Source organism: Panthera tigris, chromosome X (assembly GCF_018350195.1).
Source record: "Panthera tigris isolate Pti1 chromosome X, P.tigris_Pti1_mat1.1, whole genome shotgun sequence".
NCBI lineage: Eukaryota > Metazoa > Chordata > Mammalia > Carnivora > Felidae > Panthera > Panthera tigris.
In genome coordinates this window covers 126,611,250-126,624,542 of record NC_056677.1, presented here as the reverse complement: position 1 = coordinate 126,624,542, position 13,293 = coordinate 126,611,250, and the positions used below count along the sequence as shown (strand labels likewise).

At 51.2% G+C, this 13,293-nt stretch overlaps 1 protein-coding gene across 1 annotated transcript; it reads left to right on the top strand.

The window, feature by feature from the left end:
* Nucleotides 1–810: 810 nt before the first annotated feature.
* On the top strand, nucleotides 811–2,628 carry LOC122235470 (EKC/KEOPS complex subunit LAGE3-like). Its single transcript, XM_042975083.1, has 3 exons — nucleotides 811–1,577; nucleotides 1,891–2,019; nucleotides 2,290–2,628. Exons 1-3 carry the CDS (start codon nucleotides 1,234–1,236, stop codon nucleotides 2,426–2,428), a joined length of 612 nt encoding a protein of 203 aa, XP_042831017.1. The 5' UTR covers nucleotides 811–1,233; the 3' UTR covers nucleotides 2,429–2,628.
* The last annotated feature ends 10,665 nt before the right edge of the window (nucleotides 2,629–13,293 follow it).

Sequence of the window (13,293 nt, the reverse complement as noted above, 5' to 3'; positions counted from 1 at the left end):
ATACACAGTAGCTTCCTAAGTTGGGATTTTAGTGATTTCCCTTTTGCATCGTGGTTTTTCCTATGCGACCGCATCCCTGTTCTCCACGGCCACTAACTACTTTAGCTCCAGTCGCCATCCCTTCCCTCCTTGCCTCCTACTGGCAGGCTTGCCCCCCGGCGGGAGCCCCTTCGTGACCTTCCCAGACCGCCGATCTGATCCGCACCTGTGCTCAGTCGCCCCCTCCAAAGGCCGCTTTGGTGTGTCCACCTGTACCGGGGAAGGGGAAGGGGACGGGGTGCGGGGCCGTGTCCGTCTGGGCTGTGGCCCATCTCCCTCCACGAGGACTGGAGGTCCTGCTGCGAGGTCGTGGAGCCCCACGTGCTGGGGACACTGAGCCCAAGGAAGAGACAGGGCCCTCTGGACCACAGGCCGTGGTGTCTGGCGGCCTCCCACGAGGTCTGGGGAGGGGCTAGGGGTGTGGGGAGGGGGTGGAGCTGAGGTAGGACTGGTTTGCGTGGGCGCAGTGGGGTCACACGTCACAGCGCGTGGTGACGATTGGTGAGGGAGCAGCTGCTGGAGAGGCAGCAGCTGCTGGAGAGGCGGCCGAAGGCGGGGTCTCTGGGAGCCCAGGGCAGACCTGGCTTCGGGGCAGGGGCGCGGGAAGCAGTCCCGGGCCCGGGCCCGGGAGGAGCACAGGGGGGTCTGTTTGCTCAGGTGCTCCTGGGAGCCCCCTTGCTTTGGATGCTTGGGGGCGGAGCCTTAGGAGGGAGCCCTCGTTGGCCAGGAGGACAAGGGTGGGGTGGGGGGGTAGTCTCTAGGGGCTCCTGGCAGAGCTGGCTGGGCGGGAACCAGGCAGGCGCCCAAGGGAATGGCCGGGAGGTGGGGGTGGGGAAATGTTGGCCTTGGCGCTCCCGGGAGGCCGGGGTGACTTGCGTGGGCTTTATGAGGAAGCGCTCATAGTCTAGGTAAGCCAGGGGGTCTCCCAGGGCCCAAGGGCGGAAAGGCCGGCTGGGCGGGCACCGGCCGCAGGCCTGGCGGCCTCACTAGGAACCCTAGGAGCCCGTTGGCGCAGGCGCCTGGGGGTGGCGTCGAGCTGTGATAGGCGGGGCTTCCGCAGCCAGGGTCCCAGAGAGCCTGGGACAGCGTCGCTCTGGCGGGAACCGGCCACGCGCCCGGCAGCCTCCCGACGGCCCGTTTGCGCGTGCGCGGGGAGGGCGGGGTCGGCGCGCGGGGCGGAGCTTCGGGAAGGAGATGCAGCCCCTCAGCCGCCCGTCGACTGGGCGCGCGGCTGGACCTGTGTTCAGGGGACTGGACCTGAGGCGGAGCCTGACGACCATGGAGGCGGCAGACGCAGCCGCAGGCGGCGAGGCGGGCGGCGCCGACAACGCCCGGGACGGCCAGGGGGGCCAGGAGGGCCAGGAGGGCCAGGGAGGCGGCCGAGGCCGCCGCGGGCACGGTCATGGCCTCGGAGGCGCGGACGCGGAGGCCGCGGTCGCCGGCGAGGCTCCGCGTGTCCCGCGACCACGGCACGCCCCGGGGCCAGGCGGAGATGCCCTCTCCGCGGCCGGAAGGCCGGAAACCCGAACACACATATTGTATCCTAGCCGAGGGGACGGCGGGGCATGGGCAGGGGGCGGAAAGGGAGAGGAGCCGCGGTAACCTGCGGGGCGTGGGGCAAAGATCTGAGAGCAGGGTGGTCCAGGGGTGGCTGGAGAGAGGTGGGGGAGGAGGAAGGAAGGAGAGCAGGGGGGAAACGGGTTCCCGGGGGCGGTGGGCGGACACGGGCCTGGTAACGGGGTGGCCGCGAGCCATTAGGGCCGGGAGTGGGTGGCCTCGTCAGGGTGGCCTGAGAAGGGGGCTCAGGCCCTAAGTGAGTAGGGGTGGTACCTTAACCGAATCTGCACCCAGCGCCCTCGGCGTGCCTTTCCCGTCCCAGTTGGAGGCGGAGATCGCCTGTGCGTCTTTCGCCCCAGATCGGGAACCGTATGGATGCCTTGTGGAGCAGCAGCTCACAGTGTTCGGCAGCGTCCTGGCCATGTTAGTTCTGGAAGGGCCGGGGTCGGGGTGGCTGCAGGTGGCGGGTCCAGTCTCCACGGGGGGTCGGGGGGGGGCGCTCTCTGCTGGATCGTCGAGGGCTAGGTGCGGGCCAGGGCCCGCAGGCTCTAAAACCTGCACCTGCGGGTAGGGGGGGTCGCTCCTGGGGGCGGGGAAGGGTGCAAGGGATGGGTACCTGGGCGGGGAGGGGAGCTGAGCGAGGAAGGGGAGCATCCACCACCTCCAACTTGATTGCCTTTTCTCCTCTCTCAGCCGCTGGAGAGCTGAAAACCCTTTCCTCCTCCGAATTTCCATCATCAACTTTCTTGACCAGCTTTCCCTGGTGATTCGGACCATGCAGCGCTTCCGGTTCCCGGTTCCCGCTAAGCCTGCGCTGGCGAAAGGGGGCTAAGGTCTAGCCTCGTGTCCCCCGTCTGGCGTCTGGGCGGTCCGTCCTTCCTAGGCTAGTGATTCCTGCACTAGCTGCCACCTGAGGTTGGGGGCCTGCCTGGTCTTCTGAGGGCCATGAGGGCCCTTGGGCACTCATGGTCCCCTTGTTTTGTTTGCCATTTGAATGTTTGCTACTGCAGAGAATAAAACTGAGCTTTGCTATTCCGGGTTCCTTCTCAGTTGTGGCACCCCCGGATAGTGTTCCCTTTGTCCTCAGGTGGGGGGCGGGGCGGGGCGGGGCGGGGCGGCTTCTGGGATGTCGACGTGCAAGTCGCCGAAGGTGATAGAAGGCAGTCTGGGGACTGGCAGAACCCACGTGCGTCCTGTCCTTCGGTATCAAGGACTCTCAACATGTGGGAATATGCCCATCGTTTGCACGTTTCGCATTACTCCTGATGTCTTTCATCTAATGTGAACTTTTTATCCAAACTCTTCAAGTATCACAGAAACCTCTTGAAACTCTTGTTGACACCCAAGGAACACCATTTTTCTTTATTTTTAATTTATTTAAAGATTTTAGTTTTATGTAATCTTTACATCCATTGTGGGGCTCGAACTCACACCCTCCAGATCGAGAGTCGCTCACTCCGCCGACTGAGTCTGCCGGGCACCCCCAGGGAACACAGTTTAGAAGACTGATATGATTTTTGTTTAAAAGCATTCGAGTTAAAAATCTCACATCCTAGCGATGACCACAGTTAGTCGATTAGCATCTTGGCGAATATTATTCTAGGCGTCGTTCTATGAATACATGCATATGCGTATATATGTCTAAGTTTATGCAAAGACACACACACACACACACACACACACACACATGCAGGTACCCAATTTTATTTTAATGGTCATCACCCTGAACCCTTCCTATATGAAGCAAAAGCAACTGGGATCTAATGAGTGTCAACTCCCCTGCTCCCGCTGTCTTCCCCCCACCCCTGCCCTTACTTTGAGTTCTGTCTTCTCTGTATGGTTCTTCTTTGCTTCTGGGGAAGCAAGAAGTAAGTTACACAGAGAGCTTCACCAGCCCCAGCAACCCTTGGTGACTGTACATCCCTCGATCTCTTTTGCCCTCACTACCCCACGTTGGAAATCCCTCGAAAAGCACCATACACTTTTATTTCGGCCAATGACGAAGGTTGCATGCTTTCCCAGATTGCCTCTGCTCTAATACTGACAGACGTGTTTCCAACGCATGCTCACAGAAACCAGGAGCCATGGCGAGAGGCAGCCTAAGTGTTGTCTCAGGATTCCTCCTCCTGGGGCTGTCACAGGTGCCTGGGCATCAGCCCCTCCTCAGTCTGTTCCTATCCGTGTACCTGGTCGCCGTGGTGGGGAACCTGCCCGTCAGCGTGGCCACCAGTGATGCCACACCCCGCCACCACACCCACCTCACATTCTTCATAGCCACGCAGCTCTGCATCAACCTCTGCTTCGCCTCTACCGCTGTATCCAGAATGCTGGTCCAAGCGCTGGTCAAAGTCTGTGCATCGGACACACAGCAACCTTAAATTATTACATGAATAGAAAACATTACAAATAGGGGAGCCCGGGTGGTACAGTCGGTTAAGAATCCGATTCTTGATTTCGGCTCAGGTCACGACCTCACGGGGTTGGTGAGTTTGAGCCCCGCTTCGGGCTCTGCACTGACAGTACAGGGCCTGCTTGGGATTCTCTCTCTCCTCCTCTGCCTGCCCCTCCTGCACTCTCGACCTCTCAGAATAAAGAAATAAACTTCAAAGAAGAAAATATTGCAAATCGATGAACCAAGTATTTAACTCAAGAAAGTAGGGAAACCACAGCAGCAACACAGAAACAAAACAAAGAAGGGGGAGAAAACAAGTAACAAGAAAGCACTAAGCATTCCAACCCCATTTAGAATAGGTCAATGGAACCAAGATCTGAGTCTTTAAACAGACCAACAGTACAGGTACAGAAAAAAGGAAAAGGAAAACCAAATAGACGACATAACAAACGATAAGAATATGTAACAACAGATTTAAATATATGGAGGAGAATGTTAAAATTCAAAGATACTCTGTATGGTTTTATGACAGTTACACAATTTAGAGATGATGGGCAATTTTGTAGGAAAGAATGAAAAATAATCATGTTAACTCAAGAGGAGATAGAAAACCACACCGATCACTCAGTAAACAAAGCAATCGAATCAAAGATCTGCTTCGCCAGAAGGCAGTCCCGACACAGTCTATCAGGTTAGCATCACCACTGATGTACCGACGCCTTGAGCGCAAGTTGGTACACAAGGAGAAAAGTTTTTTCGAGTGATAAGGACACCCATTTTAAAGCAGTCTGGGCAATCTTGTACGTACTGCCGAGCACTAGGGGCATTCTGCTAACATCAGGAGTAAGAAAGGGATCCCCGCTACCACAAGTGTCATTTAACAGTTTGTCAAAATCCTAGCCAATACCAAAGCAGCAGATAGATGTAGCAAGTATCAGTATCAGAAAGGAAAGGACGGGACAAGGAGCACCTGGGTGGCTCAGTCAATAAAGCAACCAAGTCTTTATTTCAGCTCAGGTCATGATCTCACGGTTCACGAGAGCAAGCCCTGCATCCGTCTCTTTGCTGACAGCGTGGAGCCTGCTTGAGATTCTCTCTGTCCCTCTGTCCGTCTGTCTCTCTCTCTGCCCCAACCCTGTTCACACTCTCTGTCTCTCTCAAAATGAATAAATACAATGTTAAAAAAAACTTTTTTAAGCAACAACCAACTGAGCCAACCAGGCGCCCCGAAATTATTTTTGATACAAAAAGAAAATACCTTAGTTTGAGGTAGCAGCATCTAAGCGTTGTTGTTGTTGTTGTTGTTGTTCTCCCTGAGAATGAGGAGCTGGTGGCTCAGTCGGTAAGAGTCCGATTTCGCCTTGGGTCATGATCTCATGGCTTGTGGGTGCGAACCCCACGTCGGGCTCTGTGCTGACAACTCAGAACCTGGAGCCTGCTTCGGATTCTGTGTCTCCCTCTCTCTCTGCCCCTTCTCTGCTCGCACTCTGCCTCTCTCTCTTTCTCTCAAAAATAAATAAACATGAATCAAAGATTTAAAAATGATAAAAAAGAATGTTTACTTTAAGGAAGGGTCGAAAAGTATATTATTTGTAACTATGATTGTTTTTCCTAGAAAATTCATAAGAATCAACTGAATATGAAAGCTAAAAGGAATATTCAATAAATTAATCAAAATCAGAAATGGAAAAATCACTAATATACCTCCATTCCAGGAAGAAAAGGTCCAACTGGAAGTGTCAATAGAAAACTATCCCACACTCAACGAGCACAAGAACGTAAAATTGCCTGAGGAAGAAAGGAGAGGAGCCTGTGGAGAAACAAACTGCAGAGCTCTGCTGAGGGACACAAATGAAAACATGGACAAAGGAAGAGACGTAACTTTTTTGGAGGACAAGATTCAGCATTACGAAGAAGTCAGTTCTCTTCAAATTAACCTATATATTCAAGGCAATTAGAGACCTAATAAAACATTAAACTTTTTTAACGCATATTTATCTTTGAGAGAAAGAGAGAGGCAGAGCGTGAGTGTGGCAGGAGCAGAGAGAGAGGGAGACACAGAATCCAAAGCAAGGCTCCAGGCTCTGAGCTGTCAGCACCAGAGCCCGGCGCGGGACCCGAACCCACGAACCGCAAGATCAGGACCTGAGCGGAAGTCGGACGCTCAACCGGCTGAGCCACCCAGGCGCCCGTGCACATACATTTGTAGTGCAAAAAGAAACCTGAAATAAACCATCAAAATTTACAGTGAGGTTCTCTCGCGGTGGTGAGGTTATAGAGGGCATTTTTTTCTTTTTCGGTCACTTTGTAAGGTTCTGTAACTGCACAACCTAGGCAATGACCATGTTTTACTTCCATAAATAGAAAACAGTGTTTTAGAATAAGGAAAGAAAAAAAAAAAAAGAGCAACAGAAATATTTGATCGTTGCTGAAAATGGGGGGAAACCTGGCACCCAAAATAGGATTCACCAAATGGATCACGTGCATGAAATTTCAAACTCCTGTGTGATTGGATTCACCCCCAAAGCACTGGCATGTGCCAGCCCCACCCTGGAGAAGATCTTCATGAGCTTACACACATGGGGGGAAATGCCCGGTGGGACAGTAGGCCGAAGGCCTTCCACTGCCACCTTCATTCCAATCTCCGTGTTGGAGAGGTCAGCAAAGGGTACCTCCCGTGTCGCCAGTTCCCACAGAAGCACTGCAAAACTCCCCATGTCCGCTCAGCGTCTGTTTGTATCTTCAGGCTTCTTCTGCAGAGCTTCAGGGGCCACCCAGGCAGGTGCATACCTGCGCCCAGGGCATTGGAAGGAGAACCTGACGTCGGCCGTGCTGATTCGGGCAGTCATGTCCTCATCAATCATTACACTACGGCTGCTGAGTGCGTGTCGTGGGACGAGGGGCTCTAGAGTGTGTACGAGGGCCATGCCCCTTGCCATGTCCAATGCAAACGTCACAGCCTGGCTCTGGTCCACAGCAAAATCGGTGCCTTCGTGTAATACATTGTACAGGGAGGGATCCATATGGCATCCAGTGTGCGACGAGGGTGGGGTGTGGAGCAGGTGGAGACTGACAGGCACCTAGCACTGGGAGCACATTCGGATGTGAGAAACTCCTGAGCCGGGGACACTCCTCGTTGATTTGATGTGACCAGTGCCTAGGAGGCACTTTCTTTCCCGAGGGCCTTGAACAAAGCCCTCTTCACCTCCTTGTTTCGCATGCTGTAGATGACGGGGTTGAGCATGGGGGTGAGGACCACGTACAGCACAGAGAGCACCCGGTCCCACAAGCCAGAGCACGCAGAGCTGGGGAGGATGTAGCAGAGGACTGAAGCGATGTAGAAAATGCAGACCACGGTGGTGTGAGCACCACAGGTGGAAAAGGCTTTTCTTCGGCCCTCAGCGGAGTGAATCCTGAGAATCACAGCCACAACACGTACACAGGCGATCGCAACCGGGGCACGGGGTGCAAGAGCCACCACGAAACTGAAGACGAACAGGGCAAGTTCGCTGGCCCACGTGCTTGAGCAAGAGAGCCTGGTCAGTGGAGGGAGGCCACAGGAGAAGTGGGTGATGAGGCGAGGCCCGCAGAACCTCAGTGGAGCTGCAAGGACGGTGTGGGCGAACGCATCGGCCAAGGCAAGCAGGCGGGAGGTGGAAGCCATTCCTGCCCGGGTCCGTCCGTCGGCCCATGAGGACTAGGTGGTGCGGTGGCCGGCCGATGGCTGCATAGCGGTCATAGGCCATGGCTGTGAGCAGGAAGCACTCCCAGGGAGCCAGGAAGTGGAGAAAGAAGATCTGGGGAAGACAAGCACGATAGGGCACGGTCCACACTGCTGCCAGCAGGTGTTCCAGCACCTGAGGCCCCGTGCTGGAGATATAGGCAGTGTCCAGCAGTGAGAGGTTGACTAAGAAGTCGTACATGGGAGCGTGGAGTCGGGAGTCCATCACAGTAAGGCTGGCAATGCCCAGCCACGCTGTGGACCCGCAGAAAGATCACAAAGAGCAAGGGCCTCAACTCCTCTGCGTCGGCCAGCCCTTCCAGAAGGAACAGCGACACTCGGGTCTCATTCCCCAGCTGCCCGGAACCATGCGCAGAAACCTGCACCTGTAGAGTCCAACTCAGAGTCAGATGAGGATCCAAGTGTGGAGTTCCGATTTGCACAAGGCAGCAGGGGTGAGGGAAGGTCCAGAGACAACAACAACAACAAAAAGAGACAGGTTTCAAGCTTAAGAACATAAGACTCAGAATTGGGGGAGTGAGGCTAGGTTCAGGAGGCCAGCGGTAAGGTAGAGGCCAGTAGAATGGAATCGGTAACCCCACACCAAGACAAGGTGCACAGACCTTGAAGCCACGGTGCATGCACCTCCCGTAAGGATATCAAAGTCAGTCCCTCAGAAGCTTCTACCTGAATAAGGACCCTAGACCTCGTAATTATCTGCAGTGGTCCCCTTATTTCACCCTCACCAACCCAGCAGAGCCCCAACTCAGGAGCAGTGATAGGACACTAGTCAGGTCCCTCCTCCTCCCGCTCTGAACCTTTCAGTGCCTCCCATCTCACTCAGCGTCAAAGCCAAAGTCCCCCCGGCGACCTACCAGGCCCTCTGTGATACGCTCTCCCTCCTCTCCTCTCCTCTCCTCTCCTCTGCTCTCCTCTCCTCTCCTCTCTGACCATCGGGCAAGAAGTCTGTCAGCTCCGTGCCCCATATCACATCTTCGGACTGGCCCACAGCAGCAAACGCCCTTGCCTATTCCCTGCCTCGGTGGAAGAGAGCCCTGCCCTCCTATCCAAGGCTAGCTTGTCCGATTTCCCCAGCTGCTCTCTTCATTGGGCCAGCCCTGCTCGGCAACCCTTTTACATGGGAATGTGCTAAATGCCACTCGACTGTTCACTCTCAGATGGTTTATTTTATGTTATCTCGATTTTACCTCAATGAAAAAAGGAAGCAAAATAAAGACTTTTTCAGACATATAAAAGCTGAGATTGACTCGTTGTCAGCGGAAAACCTGCACTACAACAAATGTTAAAGGCTGTTCTCCACAAGCAAGCATGATACCACGTGGGAACTTGGACCTACATGAAGTAATGAAGAGGGTTCCAGAATTGGAAAGTATGTGGGTAAATGTAAACATTTTTTTCTCCCTTCAAAATGTCTCTCAATCGTCGCAAACCACCTAAAGCAAAAATATTGACAACACGGTGTGGGGTGTATAACTGCTATAGAAATAAAAGGTATGACAACAATAGCACAAAGGACACGAGTGGGTAGTTGGAAGGGTACTGCTGTAATGTTCTTACGTTACGTGCGAAGTGATTTGAAATTACTTGAAGGTGGTCTATAATGAGGTAAAACACATATTAGGATCCCTAGAACCCTAGGTTTAATATGTACACTTCTCTAGCGGAGATAAAGTGAACTTCCAGAAATTACTCAATCTGAAAGGAGTCACGAAAAGACAGGGAGGGGAACACAGAACACATGGGGCAAATAGAAAATAAATAGCAGGGTGGTAGATTTAAACTCAACGATGTCCCTCGTTGCATTTATTCCAAATGGTCTAAACGTGGCAACTAAAACACGGAGATTGCCAGACTGGATAAAAAGGCAAAGCAAAACTATATGCTACGCATAAGAAATGCGCTCTATGAAGACACAGATACGGTAAAAGTAAAAAGATGGGCAAAGATACACCATGCAAGTCTTCTAATAAGAAAGTTTGAGTAGCTATATTAAGAGCAGGCAGAACAGACTTCAGGACAAGGAATACGACGGGATGGAGGACGTTTGCTAACGATAGAGGGGTCACTTTGTGAAGAAGACATAAAATCAAAACCTAAATACATAGTAGGAAAGAAATAATGAAGCTAAGAGCAGATATGAATAAAACGTTAAATGGACAAACAATAGAGGAAAATCCATGAAGCTGAAAGCCTTTTTTTTCCTTTCTTTCTTTTCTGTTTTAATGTTTATTTTTGACACAGAGAGAGACAGGGCGCGAGTGGGGGAGGAGCAAAGAGAGAGGGGGGACACAGAATCCGCAACAGGCTCCAGGCTCCAGGCTCTGAGCCGGCAGCACAGAGTCCGATGCGGGGCTCGAACCGACGGACGGACCGTGAGATCATGACCTGAGCCGAAGTCAGACCCTTAACCGACTGAGCCACTCAGGCGCCCTCTCCCCCACTTTTTAAAGGTTTTATTCATTTTTGAGAGAGTGCATGTGGGGGAGGGGCATGGAGAGGGGGACAGAGGATCTGAAGTGAACTGTGCTGACAGCAGCGAGCCCCATGTGGGGCCTGAACTCACCAACTGCCAGATCGTGACCTGAGCCAAAGTCGGACGCTCAACCGACTGAGCCACCCAGGTGCCCCTGAAAGCTTCTTTAAAAAAAAAATACCAGGGGCGCCTGGGTGGCTCAGTCGGTTGAGCGGCCGACTTCGGCTCAGGTCATGATCTCGCGGTCCGTGAGTTCGAGCCCCGCGTCGGGCTCTGTGCTGACAGCTCAGAGCCTGGAGCCTGTTTCACATTCTGTGTCTCCCTCTCTCTGACCCTCCCCCGTTCATGCTCTGTCTCTCTCTGTCTCAAAAATAAATACACGTTAAAAAAATGTTTTTTCTAAAAATACCAATAAAACTGATTTTGAAAAATAAAGTGTAACCAGGGAATATTAGGAACAATATTTGTGGGTAAGTTTCCCAATTTAGATGAAATGGACAAATTCCTTGAATGACACAAATTACCAAAACTGACTCAAGAAGAAATAGAAGACCCGAATATCCCTACATCTATGAAAGCAATGGAGCCGAAAACTCCAGGCCCCCGTGGCTTTACTAGTGGCTACCACCAAATACTTAAAGGAGAACTATCACCAATCCTACACAAATGCTTTCAGAAAGCAAAGGAGGAGAAACATTTCCCAAATCATCTTATGAGGCCCGCATTACACAACCCCAAAACCAGATGAAGACATTGCAAGAAAAGAAAACCACAGAGCAATATCCTTCATGAAGTCACACACACAAAAGAACTTGATTCGATATTAGCAAATTCAACCCAGCAACATACAAAGAGGATGATACCATCGTGGCCAAGTGGGGTTTATCCCAAGAATTGGTTTTCATTAAAAACAAAAAAGTCAATCAGTGTCATCTGTCATATTAAGAAAATAAAGGAGAAAAAACATGTGATCATTTCAATAGACGCAGAAAAAAAGCATCAGACAATATCCAACAACCACTCATGACAAGAACTCTCGGAAAACTAGGACTAGAGGGAAACGTTCTTAATCTGATAAAGGGAACCTACAAAAATCCTACAGCTAACATGATACTTAATGGTGAAAGATAGAATCACCGCCCCCGCTCCCTCGCCCGCAAAGTTTGAGAAACAAGGTATGGACGTTCAACACTTCCATTCAACACTGTCCTGGAGATCCGAGGCGGTGCACTAGGCAAGAAAGAGGAATAAAAGTAGTGACACAGACTGCAAAAAAAGAAATGGGATTATCTTTATTCAGAGATGACATGTTTGTTTACGTAGAAAACCCTAAGTGATGTACAAAGAAAAGAAGAGTGACATTTTAAAAAATCACTACCATTTATAATAGCATCCCCAAACATGAAGTATTTGGGGACACATGTAATAACATATGTGCAAAACCTTTACGGTGAACACTAAAAACTATTGATAAGTGAAAGAAAGCTTACAAAAATGGAGAAACGCATCCTATGCGTGGAGCGGAAGATCCTGTATTCTTTTTTCTTTTAGCGTTTATTTATTTATTTTGGAAGAGACAGAGAGAGCACGAGCAGGGGAGGGGCAGAGAGAGAGAGAGAGGGAGCGAGAGAGGGAGGGAGAGAGAGAGAGAGGGGGGGGGGATATCCCAAGCAGGCTCTGAGCTGTCAGTGCACACCCCGACTCTGGGCCCAGTCTCACAAACCGTGAGATCATGACCTGAGCCGAAATCAAGAGTCAGACGCTTAATCGACTGAGCCACCCAGGTGCCCCAAGGCCCTGTATTCTTAAGATGTACACTCCCACCACACCATTCTAGAAATCCATTGCAAACCCAGTAAAAATCGTGATACTGCAGAAATGGACAAGCTGATTCCAACGTGTATATCCAAATGCAAAGAACCTGGAATAGGCAGCTCGAACTTGCAAAAGAGGAATAAAGTCGGAAGACATAAGGATGACTAAAAGAGGATACAGACAGAATGGAAAGTTCACATGTCACTGGTGGGACTGTAAATTGGCATGATCACATCGGAAAACAGTGCTTCCGTTTCTTATACAGTCACACTTACGCTTACCATGTGACCCAGAAATCCCACTTCTGCTATTTACACAAGGGAATTAAAAGTATATGTGTGTGCAAAGACTTGTACGTGAATCTTCGTATCAACTTGATTAACAATAACCGCAGTTTGGAAACAAGCCAAACGTCCAATAGCAGGTGAGTGGTTAAGCCTAAATTACGGTACATGCACGCAATGGAATACCGGTCAGCAACAAAGAAGGATGGACATACTGTGTGATTCCCAGAAATTCCAGAAAAGGCAAAATCTAAGCTGAATTTGCTGTGTGGGGGCAGACTGTAGAGGAGGACATTGTCTGCACGGAGGCACAAGGGCGGCTGTGAGAGCGATGGGAATGTTCTGTATCTCGGCTTTGGTTGTGGACACCTTTGTCGTAACTCATGAAACCGTACGCTTAAATGTGTGCAACTTCCCATACGTGCATTTTGCCTCAAATAAGCTGAGCAAAAACAAAGAAAAGAGAAGGGACAAACAAAAACTGAATAGCAAAATGGCAGACTTAAATCCGACCATATCGGTAATCGTATTAAATGTGAATTTGCCAAACAACCCAATTTAAAAGCAGACATCGTTAGAAGGGTGCTTTTTTTTAAGTGACCACACTACACGCTGTCTACGTGAGCCACATTCAAGATACAAAGACACCAATAGGTTAGAAGTAAGAGGATGGAAAAGGACTTACGAATAAATAGTGAGCAAAGAAGCCTGATGTGGTTATAGCGATATTAGAGAAATCAGACTTCGAGGAAAACTGTGTTACCAAAGATGAAGGGATGCATTTCATACTAGTAACAGCAGCAATGAATCCATCTGGAGGAGAAAATGATCATAAATATGTTTGTGCCTAATGACACACCTTCAAAATACACGGGGCGCCTGGGTGACTCAGTCGGTAAGCGTCTGACTTCGGCTCAGGTCACGATGTCACCGTTGGTGAGTTCCAGCCCAGCGTCGGGCTCTCTGCCCGTCGGCACCGAGCCTGCTTCGG